At 45.1% G+C, this 20,135-nt stretch overlaps 1 protein-coding gene across 3 annotated transcripts in view; it reads right to left on the bottom strand.

Annotated features, from left to right (window-relative positions):
• Window positions 1–20,100, bottom strand: part of LOC122563033 (RNA helicase MOV-10-like) — a 92,307-nt gene extending 72,207 nt beyond the window's left edge. The window contains exons 1-2 of one of the 3 annotated variants that reach the window (XM_043716360.2): window positions 19,808–20,100; window positions 11,159–11,258 (exon numbers count right to left, since the gene is read on the bottom strand). In XM_043716360.2, the coding sequence (XP_043572295.2) occupies window positions 11,159–11,258; window positions 19,808–19,944 (237 nt within the window). In that variant the 5' untranslated portion in view covers window positions 19,945–20,100. The remainder of the gene's footprint in view (window positions 1–11,158; window positions 11,259–19,807) is intronic. The other 2 variants (XM_043716359.2, XM_087973439.1) reach the window with 2 other exon arrangements.
• Window positions 20,101–20,135: the final 35 nt, after the last annotated feature.

Raw genomic sequence — 20,135 nt, forward strand, 5'->3', positions numbered from 1 at the left:
CCTCGGGTCCTAGTCTCTCCTACCAACAGGAACATCTTCCCAACATCCATTCTGTCCAGGCCAATCAGATCCCACTTCCCCTCATCCTTCTATAAATCCTTAGAGTTTGGATCCAGAGTTCTCAAACATTCCTCATATGTTAAGCTTTTCTTTCCTGGGACCATTCTGGTGAACCTCCTCTGAACACACTCCAGGGCCAGTATATCCTTCCTGAGATATGGGGCCCAAATCTGCACACAATACTGCAAATGTGGTCTAACCAGAGCCTTATAGAGCCTCAGAAGTACATCCAAGTCTCCTCAAAATAAAATGCCAACATTACACCTGCCTTCCTAACTACTGACTCAACCTGCAAGCTTACCTTGAAAGAATCCTGGACGAAAACTCCCAAGTCTCTTTGCACTTCAGAATTCTCTCTCCATTTAGAAAATAGCCACGCTTTTATTTTTCCTACCAAAGTGTGGAATGGTCAATGCAGGCAGTCAATCCACTTAATATTTTATAAATACCTACTTTAGAAATAGAACCAGTCTGACTCAAGATTGGGATACAGACTCTAACCTCACACCTTTAATGCATTGTCTGAGCAGAGATGTCACCTTTTGTTATAAAACCTTAAGTTAAGTTATCTCGAATGTGACTTAAAAGTAGTTCTGGGATTTACATATTAATGGACCGAAACTAGCAAACCCATTCAAAAAGATGAAAGACTTAACAGCAATCTAGGTTTGTTCAATATATAATTTCAGTTGCATGACATTGAAATCTTTTCTATAAATTGTGTCTTATGCTCCTGCTCCACAGCTACCTAATAAAGGAGCAGCACTCCAAAATAAACCTGTTGTACTCGATGTGTATCTACGATGGCCTTCCTGGCTAACGTTAAAGCCGACGTTCTATTTCTGCAGGAGTGTGGGATACCGCACCTCAGCAGCTACAGGAGATGGTCGAACTTGTGGGCCCATGGACCGTCAGTTTGGTCGGGGGGCAACGATAGCCGTGCCTCCGGCCTGGGTATCCTGTTGCGAGGAGGCAACTTCACCATCTCCGTGATTAAGGAGGTAGTGGGCGGGCACCTCCTCGTCACCAAGGTCATGTACAGGAATGCTCCCCTGAGACTGATTAATGCGTACGCCCCAGTGGGTAAGAGTGAACGGTTGGCCATCCTGCAGCAGCTTCCACGATGTCACAGAGGGCCTCGTGGAGGTGAAGGGCCAGCAAGCCTCGCTCTTTGCCTCGGAGGCCTCCAAGATAATCTTCCGGTCCAGGGTCCGCTCGGTGGAGCAGGACGAGATGTGCTCACGTTTCTTCTTCCAGAAGGTGCACAGAGAGAGCTCCGTGCAGGAAGAAGATGGCTTGGCGACGTCATGAGGATCAGTAAATCCTTCTATGCCAGTCTGTATGACGCGAAGCCGACCAACAGCGCAGCCTCCCAGTTGTTCCTGTCCTCTATCACGGAGGTCTTAGACGACAGAACACGGGAGAGGCTGGACCAGCCGCTATCTCTGGATGAGCTGACCAAGGCCCTCGAGTCCTTCGAAAAGAATAAAACTTCCGGAAGCGACGGCTTACCGGTCGAGCTCTATTCTGCTCTGTGGGACTTGATTGGCCAGGACCTACTGGAGGTGTATGTCAGTATGCTTCGGGCAAGTACCATGAGTGAATCCATGAGGAAAGGCATCATCACCTTCACCTACAAGCAGAAGGGGGAGGAGGGAGGAACTCAAAAATTGGAGACCAATCTCACTGTTGACTGCGGATTACAAAATTCTGTCAAAGGTAATCGCCAACCGGGTCAGGTCTGCTCTGGGTCGGTGATTCACCCTGACCAAACCAGTGCTGTACCAGGCAGGAAGATCGCTGAGAGTCTCGCACTCCTCAGGGATACGATCGCCTACGTGCAGGACAGAAGGTTGGACACCTGCCTGATCAGCCTGGACCAGGAGAAAGCCTTTGACAGGATATCACACAGGTATATGAGAGATGTTCTCCCCAAAATGGGCTTTAGGGAGGGAATCTGCAATTGGATCAGACTGCTCTACACCAACATTGATTGAGACTGCACTGACAATGGGTGGAATCAGATAGCTTCCCAGTCAGATCTGGAGTCAGGCAGGGCTGCCCTCTCTCTCCTGCCTTGTTTGTGTGCTGCATAGAGCCATTTGCCGAGTCCATCAGGAAGGATACGAGCCTGAGAGGGGTGACTATTCCTGGCAGCGGGGGCCTGCAGGTCAAGGCCTCCCTGTACATGGATGATGGCGCCGTTTTCTGCTCGGATCCGCTGTCCGTGCGCAGACTCATGTGCATATGTGACCAGTTCGAATGGGTCTCGGGGGCCAAGGTAAACCGAGGCAAGAGCGAGGCTATGCTCTTCGGGAACTGGGCCGACCAATCCTCGATCCCCTTCACCGTCAGGACCGACCACCTGAAGGTGCTGGGTATTTGGTTCAGGGGGGGCTGGGGCGTGCGCCAAGTCTTGGGAAGAGCGTATCAGCAAAGTGAGGCAGAAACTGGGCAGATGGAAGCTACGGTTGCTCTCCATCGCGGGAAAACACCTGGTCATCAGGTGTGAGGCACTGTCATTGCTATTATACGTGGCATAGGTCTGGCCTATTCCCAGAACCTGTGCCGCTGCAGTCACCCAGGCCATCTTTCAATTTATGTGGAGGTCAAAGATGGACCGGGTCCGAAGGGACTCATTGTACAAAGATCTGGACAATGGAGGAAAAAATACACCCAATGCCACCCTCACCCTGATGGCCACCTTGGTGTGTGGCTGCATCAAGCTGTGCGTGGATCCCCGGTACGCAAACACCAAGTGTCACTACGTACTGAGGTTCTACCTGTCCCCGGTGTTGTGAAGGATGGGCCTGGCCTCGCTGCTGCGGAACGCTCCGAGTAGTTGGACCGTTCTGTATCACCTGTCCTTTGTGGAGAAGTTTATGAAGAAAAACACCTTTGACCATCAGGAAGTGGCCAGCATGTAGGGTCCTTGAGACCCTTCGGGAAAAGGAGAGGGCGGATCCTATCGAGCGGTTCCTTGAGCAGACTGTCAAAGCCATTTGGCAGAATGCCTCATCGTCAGAACTTTCCGACAAGCACCAAGACATGGCTTGGCTGGTGGTGAGAAGGGCTCTGCCTGTGAGATCCTTTATGCACGCCCGGACACTCAGCCGCACCACACGCTGTCCTCGAAGCGGCTGCGGAGGGGACAAGACTGTCACACACCTCCTTCTGGAATGTGCCTACGCAGAGGAAGTCTGGAGAGGAATGTAGTGATGTTTGTCAAGGTTCGTCCCGAGCAGCGCCGTGACGCGGGACTCCGTACTCTACGGTCTGTTCCCCAGGACGCACACCGAGACAAACATCAATTGTGCCTGGAGGATCATCAGCTCGGTGAAGGACGCTCTCTGGGCGGTCCGAAACCTGTTGATCTTCCAGCTGAAGGAGTTGATCCCGACTGAGTGTTGCAGACTGGCACATTCCAAGGTCCAGGACTATGTGTTGAGGGATGCGCTGAAGCTTGGGGCAGCTGCCGCCAAGGCGCAGTGGGGAAAGACCACCTGCCTGCCTAACATCTGTAACATCTGCCTGCCTAAGAAGACCAGGGGGCCCACACAGTCATTTGGGCTCCGCTGACGCCTCAGCTAAATATATGGGCATATAATTGATAAGTGTACAGACCTGTATATAAAAATAATAAATTCTGTTCTATGTAAATGTTTGTGTGTATGGCATAACCAACTGTACAGATCAATTTTTATGAATAAAGTATATTTGAAATAAAAAAAGTTGGACCATAACCTGGTGTTGTGTGATTTTTAATTTTGACCTGTAAAAAAGCATGACCTCATACTTTCAGCATGCTGTACTCCATCTGCCAATTCTGTGCCCACTCTCCTAACCTGTCCAAATCCTTCTGCAGCCTCCCTACCTCCTCAATGCTACCTGTCCCTCTACCTATCTCAGCAAACTTAGCCCAGTTCCTTCACTTTGATCGTTAATGTATAAAGTGAAAAGTTGTGATCTCAACACTGAGCCTTGTGGAACACCACTTGTCACCGATGCCATCCTGAGATGGACCCTTTTATCCCCACTCTCTGCCAGACAGCCAAGCTTCTATCCATGCTAGCACCTTGCCTCTGATACCGTGGGCTCTTACCTTACTCAGTCGCCTCCTGTTCGGCACATTATCAAAGGCCTCTTTGAAGTCCAGGGTGTTAACGTCCATTGGATCTCCTTTGTCTAACGTGTTTGTTACTTCCTCAAAAATTCCAGCAGGTTTGTCAGGCATGACCTCCCTTTAATGAAACCATGCTGACTTTGCCCTATTTTACCATACACTCCCAAGTATTCAGAAATCTCATCCATTATAACATACTTCAAAATCTTACTCATGACCTAAATTAGGCTAATTGGCCTGTAAATTTTCCATTTTTTGCCGTACTCCTTTTTTAAACAGGGAAGTTGCATTAGTGATTTTCCAGGCCTCTGGGGCCTTCCCGGACTCTACTGATTCCTGTAAGATCTCCACTATCTTTTCAGCTCTCTCCCTTAGAACTCTGGGGTCTAGTCCATCTGGCCCAGTTTATTTATCCACCTTCAGGCCATTCTTCAGTTTGTCTAGCACCTTCTCCTGTGGTAGCCACCATACTCAGCTCCGCCCCTCACTCTCTTGAAGGTTTGAGATATTACTTGTGTTTTCCACTGTGAAGACATTATAGAGTTCCTCAGCCAGTACCTTGTGCCCAACTAGGATCTCTCCAGTGTCATTTTCCAGAAGTCCAATGCCCACTTTTATCTTATATATCTAATGAAACTTGTACAATCTTCCTTTATATTGCTGTCTAGCTTACCCTCATTTAAATCTTCTCCCTCCTTATTTCATTCTTTATTGTCCTCTGTTGGTCTTGGTAAGCTTCACAAACTTCTGGTTTCCCCCTGTCCTTCACCACATTATATGCTTTCGCTTTTAATTTCCTGCTATCCCTGACTTCCCTCGTTGGCCATGGTTACCTCTTCCTTCCTGTATCATGCTGTTTTTTTCCCTTGGGATGAATCTCTGTTGGGCCTCCTGAATTATTCCAAGAAACTTCTGCCATTGCTGTTCCACGGTCTCTCCTGGTAGGGTCCTCTCCAAGTCAATTCTACCCAGCTCCTCCCTCGTGCTTCTGTAGTTGCCTTTATTCAGCTGTAATACTGTTACCTCTGATTCTGTCTTCTCCCCCTCAAATTGCAGCATAAATTTAATCATATGATCACTGCCTTCTGAGGGTCCCTTCACCTTAAGCTCCCTTATCAAGTCTGCCTCATTGCACAACAGTAAATCCAGTTTTGCCTGTTCCCCAGGGACTCCACCACAAGCTGCTCCAAAAAAAAAAGTCTGGTAGGTATTCTACAAATTCCTTTTCTTGCAATCCACAACCAACCTGATCTTCCCAGTCCACTTGCATTTTGAAATCCTCCCATGATCACTGCAACTTTGTCTTTCCTATCTCCTGGAGTATCATGAGCCCCAGTTCCCGACCACTATTTGGAGGCCTGTATATAAACTCCAATTTTTTTATTTTTTAAAAAAAAACTTTTGTGGTTCCTCAATTCTATCAATATTGATTCTACACCATCTGACCCTACTTCATTTCTTACAATGGAGGAAATTTCATTTCTTAATAAGGCAACCTCACCCCCTGTACCCATCTACCTATCTTTTCGATAGATGTATATCCTTGGATATTCAGCTCCCAATCTTGGCAAATCAGTCACAACCCACAAAAGCCCGACAAAGACAACGGCGCTCGTGACTCAGGCAAGGTTGACATCAATCCTGCAGCTGTTCTTTATCTGTACACAAACAGTGAATGAGTGAGGGAGAGAGTGAGGGAGAGAGTGAGGGAGAGAGTGAGGGAGAGAGTGAGGGAGAGAGTGAGGGAGAGAGTGAGGGAGAGAGTGAGGGAGAGAGTGAGGGAGAGAGTGAGGGAGAGAGTGAGGGAGAGAGTGAGGGAGAGAGTGAGGGAGAGAGTGAGGGAGAGAGTGAGGGAGAGAGTGAGGGAGAGAGTGAGGGAGGGAGTCTTCACAACCCAGGAGAAACCATATCTTCAGCAGTACTAATTGTACATTTTTCAGCAGGGTTCCCCAGATTAAGGAACCTGGAAAAAAGTTTCTATTTGTTTATTAAATTGATTGCAGTATTGTCCAATGCCCTGGCTGAAATCGGCTCTGAGCCAGGAGCGAGGGATTGAAAGTGGAGGCCTTACCATCCACATATTGCTGGTGTGTGGTTTCACTTTCAGACATTAAGCTCTGCAGCTGAGCAAGCGGCAAGTCTCTGCCTCCACTCTGTCTCCTCTCATCCGTCTACTGTGTAGTTTAACTTGGTGACCCCTGCTGGTGGACCCCTGCACTCAAGGAAAACAGGTCGGTCACTCTATCCAAGCCACTCAGTATTTTATGCTCTTCAATTAAGTCTATCAATCGCTCATCTAGGGAAACTAACCTTAACCGAGCTAATCTTTCTCCATTGCTACATTTTGCAAACTCTGGCAGCATTCTTGTAAATATCCACTGTACACTCTCGCTCTCTCTCTCTCTAGACAAAGGAAGAACATAGGAGGAAAATAATGTTTTTTGACTCTCCATGTTAGAAAGGATGAGGGGTTATCACAGCTGAAAGAAATATTTTTTTCCCTCTCTGAACTTTATACAATTTTGAATCTCTGCCTCAGGTGGCAGTGTAAGGAGTAGGCAGACAGATTTCAAGGCAAGGGAATCAAAAGTTATTAGGTTAGACGGGAACATGGAGTCTGGAACAAACCAGATCAGCCATAGCCTTACTGAATAGTAGAGCAAATGACCTTCCTCAGCTCCTAATCTGGATGTTCACCTGGTGAAACTGCTGGGTCTCCCACTTTCGGAGATTAGCTCAGCAAAATTAATGCAGGAGGGAAAACAACAAGTGGGTGAAGACAATGGAGACTCTGAAAGCATAGAGGCAGAGAGATGTACAGTGTGGAAAGAGACCCTTCTGTCCAACTCATCCATGCTGACCGAATACCTTGAATTAATCTAGTCCCATTTGCAGCACTTGGCCCATACCCCTCTAAACCCTTCCTATTCATTTATCCACCCAATTGCCTTTTAAAATGTTGTATTTGTACCAACCTCCACCACTTCCTCAGACCATACAAACCCCCCCCAACCAGGTAAATCCTTGTCTATTTACCCTATCCATGCCCCTCATGCAGACACACCCTTAATGATGGTGGAACAACTGACACTGAGCTACAAGAACAACTGAATTTAGTGGTTTAAATCATCAAAACTCAACAAATCTTTAGCGCAGAGACATCTAAACTTTCTATCTGAAGCATCATGTCAATTTTTTCTCTGCTCAGGTGATCAGTTGGATGAGCAGGTAAAAGACAATTGCAACCAACCCTGCTGTTAGTCAAAAACAACCAAAAAAAGTGTGGATCTTGATGAGCAAGCTTCAAAGGAGGGAGAATAATTTATTACGTTTTGTTCTGGTTAGTCAATTGAACACTGACTCCACGAGAAGGCTGGCACACGGTTTGTTAACATAATATCTGCCTGCAGACAGGATGTAGCAGTGTGCAGGAAACATTATTCTCCATGTTTTATATATAGGCTTCTTGCATTATTTAGTCAGGACAGAGAAGAGGTAGATGTAGGGGCTGTGACAAGTTACACAGGGATACGGTACCCCAGAGTGCCCCTGTTAAGGTGATGCAGTGAAAACGACCAAGTATAGAAAGCTGAAACCGTTAACATGTGAGCGGCATTGAAAAGAAGCTGTCAGTTTCACAATGCTGCAGCCCAGGATTGGCAAGGACAACTTTTTAAAAAGGAGTTGGTAGTGCATGGTAGTGTCCCTACCAGTGACCCAGGAGGTTCAGGGTCACGTCTCACCTGCTCCAGAGGTGTGCAATTACAGCTCTGAACAGGTTGGTTTGAAAATACCTGAAACCGTGAACACAAATTCTTTGGCCTGTCTTGCTCAGTTCCTGTCAATTATCATTTCGGTGTCCTTGACTGAAAAGGGAGAAACCCAGCATTTTGTTTAATCTTTCTTTGAGTTCTGAGAACAGCCTCACACCAAGGCACATCTTGTTATTAACCTCCTTAAAATTTAATTAAACAACAGGCAGGCACCCTCAGAACCAAACGATAAGAGGTGGCTGCTTATTTTCGCAAAGTTAACATGAAAACAGAACAGTTGAATGAGTCAACCTCTCCATCTCCTTAAAAGGGACGAGTGCACACTTGAAACGGATGTTGCCCACAACTGCTTACTCAGTGGGCGTACGAGTGCAGTTCTGGGGATTAATCAACTGTTCCAGGCTTGATCATCTTTCTTGCTGTTGTTATTATTAGCATCGTACACAGCAAGACCTGTATAACATTCAGCTTTGGACTGATAAGTGGGGCAGAAGTGGAAGACAATGACCATTACCACAGAGAACCAAACCAGATTCTTCCAACATCCATTACATTAGTCAGTTCTCCAGGTGTTACCAAGATCAGAAGCAGACAGAAGTCCATCACTGACTATTCTGCAGAAAGTGCCTTACCTTCAGGCTTGCCGGAGTTTCTACCCTAACAAGAGAGAGGCCATTGCTGGAATATTGCCTGGACTTGTATAGTCAGGAAATTCCATACCACCCAAGAGAAAGCTTGACTGACACCTTATACAGTACATTAAATACTTGCTCACTCCATCAGCAGGGCACTGTTGCAGAATGGACCATGTACAAACACGCTGCATGCACGTTTCCGAGGCTCCTTTGAGAATATCTTCTAAACTTACAGCAACTCCCATTTAGGAGTGTAAAGGCAGCGGTTGCTGGGAGCAGCAACTCAACATGTTTCCTGTCCATTCCCACCTGGGCACATAGCACCTACTCCAATCATCACAGAATTGTTATGGTGTAGAAGACCACCATGCTGTCCGTTGTTCCTGCATCAGTTCTATTATCTTGTGCCAATCTCCTGCTTTGCCCCTCCCTGATATTCCTGCACATCATTTTTACCCAAATAATCATCCAATGCCCTTTCGAATGCCTCACTCGGATAAAATTCCTGTCTAACTGCATTGTGGGAGTACGTTTATCACATGGAAGGCAATTTGTCACCACCTTCTCAAAAGGACAGCCAAGAGTGAGTCATTGAGGATAACATTATCAGGAACACCACACCCTCAGAATGGATTTCAACAACATGCCCTAAAATAAGTCTGTGCATAAAATAATAATAATAATAATAATAATAATAATAATCCAAAAACATTATAAATAATTAAATGTGAAAAATATATTTAATTAGATTATTTAACAGTGACTGATGGTATTTTGCATTTTGATGGAACCACATTACACAAATGATAGACATTTCATCTTTAGGGGTTTGGTACCAAATCCTTCCTAGCCAGCTGTCACTATTTGACACAAGTTATGCACTCTGCTGCTGTATTCAAACAGATAAGGAGCATTCACCCATCACCCCTGTGCTTGTTCAACCTACGCTGGCTCACAGACCAGAATCTCCTTGATTTTAGAAGCCTCGCCCTTTGCTTTCGAATCACTCCACGGCTTGGTCCCCCAAGCCCCGTTAACACGACCTGTGCAACCTCCTCCAAGGCACCATCGCTCGTCGGGTTTCAATCTATCGCGCATCTCTGATTTTAAACTGCCCCACCATTGACAATTGCGTCTTCAGCTGCCCCAGCCCTAAGCCCAAGAATTACCTCTCTCCTCCTTTAGAGGCTTCTTAAAAACACCTCCTTTAGCCAAGCATTTAGCTACCAGTCAGCATCAAACTGATCAAGAATCCTTCAAAAGGCACCCAGGATTATTTACAATCTTAAAAGCAGTGTGAAAAATCCAAGCGGTGTTGTAGAGGGTGAAATAGGGAACAACATCTGAAAACGTATTTGTTGCTTTTTACAGTGGAGACTCTGCACCTGCAATTGCTAACATAAATCAAAGACTGCAGCTTGGAGCATAACAACTGTGCCCTTGATTCACTTTATCTCAACATTCTCATGTATTTAGTGAACCAAGACACAATTAAATCTTCATGTTACACTGAACAGAGAGTAGCAATAATTCCAACAACAGATTGGCTTTTCCCCCAAAGGTTTCCACCTACACAAACATGGTGCAGATCATTTAACTACAACCTGATATGGGCTGGGAAAAGCAGAGAGATAACTCCGGTGTTACTAGTTTCTCCTAAACTCTCTTTGGGGGGTGGGGTGGGGTCCCTGTACTGGAGCAGGGGGATAATGATCTCCTTCCTTTCAAGATGCCCGTGCGCCCAAGCTGCCCTGTATCACTCCAGCCTGTCGACATCTGCAGTTGGGGCTGTACCCTCCCAATACATTCACACAGTTGCATCAAACTAGTTCATGACAATTCATTGCTCAGGGCCATCTCTAGAGAGAGAGAGAGAGAGAGAGAGAGAGAGAGAGAGAGAGAAACAGGCACACTCTCTGAATTTACAAAACAGAAATGCAACAATGCTACTAACACCGACAGCTGAGTTGGGAGCAGCGGGTGTGTGGGGGATTTCCTATACTATCAATATTGTGCATTACTGCAGTCTTGGACACAGTTGGCAACACAACTCAGGAACTTGACTGGAGGCTTTGTCAAATGCCCACTTCACACTCCGTTCACTCTGTGGGATGGAGTGATCATAGTCAGGACAATCCATTCTCAAGCTTGACAGTCCCATCAGCACCCGCCCTCTGCAACAACCACGAGGAAACTCTTTGCCACCCAATCCCATGATTCCCAAATGGCCACGTTAGTTAACAAGCTGTTTGTCCCATTGCAAATGTGGCAGGATGTCTCACATTTCCACATTTTATGTTTATTCCTGTCTTCCCCACCAAATCTGCCAGGAATTTTTATCCTCCTTTGGAGCTTTTGAAAGGTAGGATAAACAGAAATTCAGCAGGTCTGGCAGTATCCATGGAGAGAGAAACAGTTAACATTTTGAGTACAGTATGACTATTCTTCAGGATTGAGGAAGTGTCATATTGGCAGGATAGTAGTCAATCAGACAGACGAGAGAGAGCTCTGACATGTCGGTATAACATCATTGCCAGTTTCAGTGTGGAGTGTGGGCAACAACATACCTGAGAGTTAAAATAGATCTTGCCACCAGTCACCCGGGCCTTCCCTGTTCGACTGAGTGCATAAAGTACACTCGAGAAATTGACACTTAGGACACCATTCCTACGACAGAAAGAAACAAAAAATAATCAAAGGCTGCTGTAAGGAGGAGGGGGGAATGTGAGCTCACTGAGCTGGAAATGCTCACACAATTGGAAGGCTTTATGAACAGCCTGTCCAATCCTTCACTTTGCCAGTTTCAAAACCAACGGGGTTTTTTTTTTCTTTCCTTCACTCCTGGGACATGAGCATCGTCTGCGGGGTCAGCATTTGTTGCCTGTTCTTTAATGCCCCTGCACAGGGCAGCTCATTCAGTCATTTGGGGACAGTTCAGGGTCAACCACATTGCTGTGTTTGCAGTCACATGCAGGCCAGACCAGGGAAGGACAGCTTAAAAGGACATTTGACAGTGATTACATGGCCATTGTATTTTAATGAATACAAATCTCACCATGTCCCCTGGCGGGATCCAAACCCACGTCCTCAGATAATTCATACTGGATTTTGGATTACTAGTCTAGGAACTCTTACAGGAGCATTACATTAAAATTGGGGTACAGTTCACCACAGGACCTCATGGGGGCTCCTATCTATTGCCCACTTGTTGACAAAAACAACTTGTGTCTGTACTGCTGTTCACAAACTTCCTGATGACGGGCTTATGCCCAAAACGTCGACTCTCCTGCTCCTCGGATGCTGCCTGACCTGCTGTGCTTTTCCAACACCATATTTTTTCACTCTGATCTCCAGCAATTTTTGCTTTTATTGTGTCTGCGATCAAGCCCATGTCTAAAATCATAGTTTTGGGAAATAAATTTGTTTTCCTGCCTCTGATCTCCAGCATCTGCAGTCCTTACTTTCTCCTAGTTCTTGCTATGTGCCCATTGGTTGTCCTCTTTCTTATATCACAACAGTGACAACATTTCAAAAATACGTCTTGGTCTGTGTAGCACCTTGGGGATGACCTGATAATAAAACAATGAAATAAAGCCATTCCTTTTTTTGTTAAAACTGGTGTTTCAGGTTTCCCTCTTTGAGGCATGTCATTAAATAAACCTCACCTTAGGAAAGTTCTCCTACCTTAATAATCATCACATGTGACTCAGTCTAGTTTTGTTGTGGAAAGCTCCTGTGAAGCAACTTTGAATGCTTCACTACACTGAACAAAAAACTAGGTCTGTTCAATATATCGTATCAGTTGCATGACATTTTGATCTTGTACTATAAATTCTGTCTTATGACTCAGCCCCACTAGCTACCTGATGAAGGAGCAGCGCTCAGAAAGCTAGTACTTCCGATTAAACCTGTTGGACTATAACCTGGTATTGTGATGTTTAACTCAGTACACTAAAGATAGGCTTCAGTACAAGTTGCTGCTGTTTAGAGACTGCAGTAGTAACCATATCAATATTTAATACAATCGACAGATGGATGAAGTGAAAGGGAGATAACGTGGAAGGTACACGGAATTTGGACTGCAGCTAATGTGGACAGTAAACACAACCTGAGCTAACCTATATTTACATATTAGTCATAATTTGGAGTCAATTTGCCTCCCCGTTTCCTGCTCGTTTTTGCAGAGTAGATCCCTCTCACTACAGCAAACAGCACAACACAGCAGAAAGAGGAAAGAGAGCGAGAGCATAACTACCACCTCACTGAGTAGGCATCAAATATCAAAATGGTGCCGGATCAGCCAATATTTGCCACTCGAATGTATTCATCTCAAAAGAAAGAGGTAGGAGGGGTGAGGTAAGAACGACTATGGAACAAAGCCAAACAAAATTTTCAAACTGCTATAAAGAATAAATTTTAAAACAACTTTCACAGAACATGTGGATCACTGACAAAGCCATTGCTTACCCCCAAACTAAAGTGAGTGGCTTGGCAGGCCATATCAGAGGGCAATTCGGAGTCATCACATTGCTGTGGCCTGGAGTCACATGCAGGTCTGAAGACTACAAGTGCTGGAGATCACAGTGGGTCAGGCAGCACCCACGGAGAAAGAGAGCAAGCTAACGTTTCAAGTGTAGACGCTGCTTCAGAGCTGAAATGAAGTGTGAAGGGGACAGCATTTATGCTATAATATTTGGGGGGGGGGGGGGGAGCTGGTGGCAATAGTGCTGGGGTAGTGGGTATAGAGTAGCAGTGAAGAAAAGATGTTGATAGTTCAGTTTAGGTGATCGGAATAGGAGAATGGCAAAATGATAGCGTCTCTCTTGCCAGACTGAAAGCACAGTAAATGGGATTGGGGGGGGGTGCTGCGGGGAAGAGGGACATGATAACAAGCTGAAAGGAAGGAAAAACATGTTCACAATTTAAAAGATATTGAACTCAACATCAAATCTAAAAGGTTGTAAAGTGCTGAGTCTGAAGATGAGATGCTGTTCCTCCAGTTTGCGCTGTGATTCACTGGAACACTGCAGCAGGCCAAGGACACACATGTGGGTATGCGAACAGGACACTATGTTAAAATGACCGTCTATGGATAGGTTGGTATCAGGCTTGAGCACAGACAGGACGTGTTCCACACAGCAGTCACCAGTCTGTGTTTGATTTAGATTTAGATTAGATTAGATTACAGTGTGGAAACAGGCACTTCAGCCCAACAAGTCCACACCGACCCGCCGAAGCGAAACCCACCCATACCCCTACATTTACCCCTTACCTAACACTACAGGCAATTTAGTATGGCCAATTCACCTGACCCTGCACATCTTTGGATGGTGGGAGGAAACCGGAGCACCCGGAGGAAACCCACGCAGACACGGGGAGAACGTGCAAACTCCACACAGTCAGTCGCCTGAGGCTTCTCCAATGTAGAGCAGGCCACATTGGGTGCAGTGAATACAACACACAAGATTGGAGGAGCTACAGGTGAAATGCTGCTTCACCTGGGCAGACTGTTTAGGCCCCTGGATGGTGAGCAGGGAGGAGGGGAAGGTGCCTTGGAGATGGAGAGTGGTGTTTGCGATTGTGGAATGGATTAGGATGTCTCTGAGGAAATGATCCCTGCAGAATACAGATGAGGGAGTGAGGCGAAGATATATTTGGTCGTGGAGTCCTGTTGGAGTTGTCGGAAATTATGGAGAATGATCCTTTGAATTAAAAGGTTGGTGGAATGAAAGGGGAGGACAAGGGGGACCTGATCACGATGATGAGTGATGGGAAGGGGCAAGGTGGGAAGCATGGGTGATAGGCCGGATGCAGTCGAGGGCCCTGTCAACCACAGTTGGTGGGAAACCACGGTCATGGAAGAAGCAAGCCATGTCAGCAGCGCTGCTTTGGAAGGCGCATCACCCGAAGAGATACAACATAGGTGAAGGAACTGGGACAATGGGATGGAGTCTTTGCTGACATGGGGTGTGACGAGCTGTAGGGAAGGCAGCTATGGGAGTCAGTGGCTTTGTAATGGATGGCAGTTCATTTCCTGAAATGGACACAGAGGTCAAGGAATGGAAGGGGAGTGTCGGAAATGGACAATTTGGAAGTTATAGAGGGTTTGGTACTGGAGGCAAAATGAATGAAGTTTCCAAGGTCCTCGGAGTGTGAAGTGGCACTGAAGCCGTTGCCAATGTACAGTAAAAAGTGCTGTAGTAGGGGGTCAGTGAAAGACTGGAGCAAGGATTGTTCCACATACCCCATAACAAAGCAGGCACAACTTGGACCCATGCAGGTGCCCACAGGCACTGCTTTGACTTGGGAGAAGTGAGATGAACTGAAAATGTGTTGCTGGAAAAGTGCAGCAGGTCAGGCAGCATCCAAGGAGCAGGAGAATTGACATTTCGGGCATGAGCCCTTCTTCAGGAATGAGTGAGATGAATTAAAGGAGAAATCAGCGAGTGTCCTGGCAACAATGGCTTGATGTTCAGATGTGGGTTCATGATCCAGGGGGTGGGAAGAAGAAATGTCTGACTAGGCACTCTACAGCCTTCTGGACTTAATACAGAGCTCAACACCTTTAAATTGTGAATATTTCTTCCCTTTCTTTTACATGCTGTCACATCCTGTGCTCCCTCCCACCCATCCCATTTACTATCCTTTCTGGTCTGGCAGGAGACACTTCACTGTTCTGCAATTCTCAATCTCCGATCACTTAAACCAAACTATCAACATTTTATTTTTCACTGCCACCCTACACCCACTACCCCAGCACTCCCCCTCCAAAACTGTTGTATGAATGCTGTCCCCTCCATACTTCAGCTTGGATGAAGAATCATCTACACTCAAAACGTTAGCTTGCTCTCTCTCCATGGTGTTTATATAATAATAAAAAAAAGTCACACAACACCAGATTACCGTCCAAAAGGTTCATTTGGAAGCACTAGCTTTTGGAGTGCTGCTCCTTCATCAGGCTGTGGAGGTTAAGATCGTAAGACACAGAATTTATAAAAAAAGTTTACAGTGTGATGCAACTGAAATTAAAAGTTGAAAAAGACTGGGATTGTTTGTTAAGTCTCTCATCTTTTAGAATGAATATGTTGGTTTCAGTTCTTTCACATGTAAATCGCAGAACATTTAAAATTTACATTCTCAAAGTGAAACTTTAACAATTGGTGTCATGTCAGCCCAGATAATGCATATAAGGGGTGAGCTGCCCTGTGTGAGACTATATATATATTGCTAAAAATTCTGTATCTTATGATCTTATACTTCACAACCACCTGAAGAAGCAGCACTCCGAAAGCTAGTGCTTCCAAATAAACCTGTTGGACCTTAACCTGGTGTTGTGCGATTTTTAACTTTGTACACCCCCAAAACCAGCATCTCCAAGTCACCTCCAGATACTGGCTGACCTACTGTGATCTCCAGCATTTGTTGTCTTCAGTACAGTTTTCAGCATCTGCAGCAATTTGTTATCACATGTAGGTCTGACTGGTCAAGGACAGCAGACTTCTTTCCCTTAAAGGATATCAGTGAACCAGATGGCTTTTTCGCCAGCAATGTCCACATCCTGTGAATGAATTTTTTAAAAAAACCCCAGTGACTAATCAGGTGACATTGCTATTTCCACGACAATCACCGCATAAATAAATATCTGTAAATAACATTTACTGCACAAACAGGCTACTCAGCCCAACTGGTTCACACCAGGGTTGTTTCTCGTCCACAAAGACTTCCACTGTATCTGAATCTTTCTGTTCCTTTCACCCCGTATCTAGCTTCTCCATAAATCTATCAATACAGCAGAGAAGTGAATAGGCAAAAACCTAGAGTACAAAATGGATGAATGTGAACTTGGCCATTTTGACAGTAAGAATAGAAATGCTGCTTACTACTTAAATGGAGCATGATTGCAGAGAGGAATCTGGGGTGTCCTGGTAAATGAATCACGTGAACGTTAATTTGCAGGTACAGCAAGCGATTTGAAGGAAAATGAAACATTGTTGAATCAAGGACTTACATTATGAAGAAAGGTTGAACAGGTTGGGGATATTCGCACTGGGGTTTTGAAAAATGGAGAATGAAATATACAAGTTGGGAAGTTTTACTACAAAAACAGAAACTGCTGGAGAAACAGCAGAACTGGGAGAGAGGGACAGACAGAGACAGACGAACAAAGTAACGTTTTGAGTCCAGTGTCTGCTCCGATAGAGAGGGAAAAAAAAAAATCACTGGTCGCGAAATGTTGACTCTCCTTTCTCTCCACAGATATTCCCAGTCCTGAGTTTCTCCAGCAATGTCCCTATTTGTTTCTTTCAGATCTCCGGCATCTTTGTTTTATTTTGAATCAAGGACTTACATTATGAAGAAAGGTTGAACAGGTTGGGGATATTCGCACTGGGGTTTTGAAAAATGGAGATGATCTCATTGAACCAAGTTCCTGAGAGGATTGGGTAGGATAGATTTCATGAGGATTTTACCTTTCTTCATAATGTAAGTCCTTGATTCATTTACCAGGACACCCCAGATTCCTCTCTGCAATCATGCTCCATTTAAGTAGTAAGCAGCATTTCTAGAACTAGGGGAGACAGTTCAAGAATCAGAAAAAAAACACTAGTCTGGCAGCATTTGTGGATAGAAAGTAGGGTCAAAGTTTTGATTCCAGTGTATGTTTTGAAGAAAAAAAATGAGTCACTGATCTGGAAACATTGACTCTGCTTTCTCTCTACAGATGCTGCCAGACCTGTCTGAGTTTCCCCAGCAATTCCTGTGTTTTAGTCCCCCAGATTTCCAGCATCTGAAGTTCTTGGGTTTTTGTTAATAATCAGAAGTCTTGTTAAGGAAGAGACTAGAAGATTTAGTTTTCCTTCTCAGAATATGGGATTCTCTTCCCAATAAAGTAATGGAGGAGGTGTCTTGAAATTAATTCAAGGTTGAAATAGATAGATTTTTGATAGTCAAGGGAGTCAAGGGTTATAGGGACTGCAGATGGGAAAACAGAGCTGAGGCCACAACTATATTAGACATGACCTTATTGAAGGCAGAGCAGGATAAAGGGCTGAATGGTCTATTCCCATTTTCAGTTCCAATTGGCCCACTAAGTCCTTATAAAGAACAGGAATTGGTTTTTAATTCAGGGAATGTTGTTTAATGTTGCACAAATGGTTAAACAAATAAAATTAAAATAAGAAAGTAATGGGCAGAGAATTCAAGGGCATGGATCATACAGGGCCGCTGCCAAATAATACGAATGGACTCAGAATATCACAAATTAATTAGTGGTGCTGGAAGAGCACAGCAGTTCAGGCAGCATCTGAGGAGCTTCGAAATCGACGTTTCGGGCAAAAGCTCTTCATCAGGAATTCCTGATGAAGGGCTTTTGCCTGAAACGTCGATTTTACTGCTCCTCAGATGCTGCCTGAACTGCTGTTCTCTTCCAGCACCACTAATCCAGAATCTGGTTTCCAGCATCTGCAGTCATTGTTTTTACCTCAGAATGTTACAAAGTCCAGTCTTATGGCCTTGTGCCATTATGCACACAGCATTCACAATAAAGTAGATGAATTAGTCACACAGCAAGTGGAAACAGGTATGACACAGTTGGGATTAAGATGTGGCTACAGAGTGACCAGAAATTGGAACGGAATATCTAGGGAGATTCTGTTTTAGGAACGGTGGGATAGCATTGCTGGTTAAAAGGGAAATTAATGCACTACTGGGCAAGGATATTATTGCTGTTTAAGTGGAACCAAGAATGAGCTAGATACATTTCGCAGAGCTAACAGGATCAAAGAATATGGAAGAAAAATGGGAACAGGTATGGAGTTGAATGACGAGCCACAATCACACCAAATAGCAGAGCAGACCGAACAGACTGAATGGCCGACTCCTATTCAATTTTCTATGGTTTTACAGGACTTTACCTCGAGGGCAAATGGAACAGTAAAACAGTTATCCTTAGAAATGAACATACTGAAATTCCATTTTGAGGTATGAGTCAACCTCAAAATGTAAGTAGTTAAAAATCACAACACCAGGTTACAGTTGAAGGTTTATTTGAAAGCACTAGCTTTCGGAGTGCTCCAAAAGCTAGAACTTCCAACTAAACGGGCAGCATGGTGGCTCAGTGGTTAGCACTGCTGCCTCACAACACCAGGGACCCGGCTTCAATTCCCACCTCAGGCAACTGTCTCTGTGGAGTTAGCACATTCTCCCCGTGTCTGCATGGGTTTCCTCCGGGTGCTCCAGTTTCCTCCCACATTCCAAAGATGTACAGGTCAGGTGAATTGGCCATGCTAAATTGCCCATAGCACTAGGTGCATTAGTCAGGAGTAAATGTAGGGCAATGGGACTGGGTGAGTTGCCCTTCGGAGGGTCAGTGTGGACTAGTTGGGCCGCAGGGCCTGTTTCCACACTGTAGGGAATCTAATCTAAAACCTGGTGCTGTGTGATTTTTAACTTTGTACACCCCAGTCCAATACTGGCATCTCCACATCAAAATGTAAAGTGTCCTTTACGAATTCTTCTTATTTTTTTCTCTCTGGGTACAAATTGGAGTGCAGGGTGGAGTTAGAGAATGTCTGGCATGGGGGGAATGGAGTGAGGGGATGGGGGAATAGAGTGAGGCATGTGTTGAGTGGGAATGAAATGGGGGGGGGAATAGTGAGGGAGGAATGGCCTGGATGGGGTCATTTCAAAAAGGAACAATTAATTAGTTTGTATAATTATTTCCACTCCTTCCTTGAAGGCAGCAGCCATTCTCATTAGTACATTCATATTTCAAGATTTGGAGATGCCGGTGTTAGACTGGGGTGGGACAAAGTTAAAAATCACACAACGCCTGGTTACAGTCCAACAGGTTTAATTGGAAGCACACTAGCACTAGCCAATTTCAAACATCCTTCTAAGAAACAAAGAAACCGACCTCCACAAAATATCTCTCGCACAGAAACAACCAATAGAGCTATTCCCCACCCTCCCCTCCCGAACCAAAAACAATCCCTTGAACTCTTGCCTGGGTTGCTGATGTTGCTGTAAACTCCAAGCAACGCATTTCAGCAACATCAAACAACCAGACCCTGCAGGAACGAGCATGTTGTACATTCAAGAAATCCTCCCCAACATCTCAAAATAAAAGTAGCAATATTTTGGATACACAGTCGCCAGGAAAGTAGCAACTTCGCCCGGCCCCGCCTGGACTCGTTGGTACAAAATAAACGACACATTACCTGCCCCGAAATTGGGAATTGTAAATACTTTTAAGAATCTCCCTGTCGGTCACTTCTTCTTGCTCCGCATCCTTTAGAAATTCTATAAACTTCAGCCCCACCTCACGCATGTCTTTGATACGAAACTTCTTGGGCATCTCGGTTGTTTTGTTTTAAATGACCACTAATTGAAAGGATCACACACCGCCCTTGCAGTGAAACAGAGTAAATGAAACAAGGGGCGGGGTTCAAAGTTTGAAGGGGAATTGCCGCTTTCCAACAGAGAGAGGACAACAAATGAGGCAACTCGGTTGTTTCCGAAGTTCTGAAAGCCGAATTTTTAAAAATA

Source organism: Chiloscyllium plagiosum, unplaced genomic scaffold, assembly GCF_037043375.1.
Source record: "Chiloscyllium plagiosum isolate Xiang-an unplaced genomic scaffold, Cpla_swu_hap1 HiC_scaffold_26, whole genome shotgun sequence".
NCBI classification, from domain to species: domain Eukaryota; kingdom Metazoa; phylum Chordata; class Chondrichthyes; order Orectolobiformes; family Hemiscylliidae; genus Chiloscyllium; species Chiloscyllium plagiosum.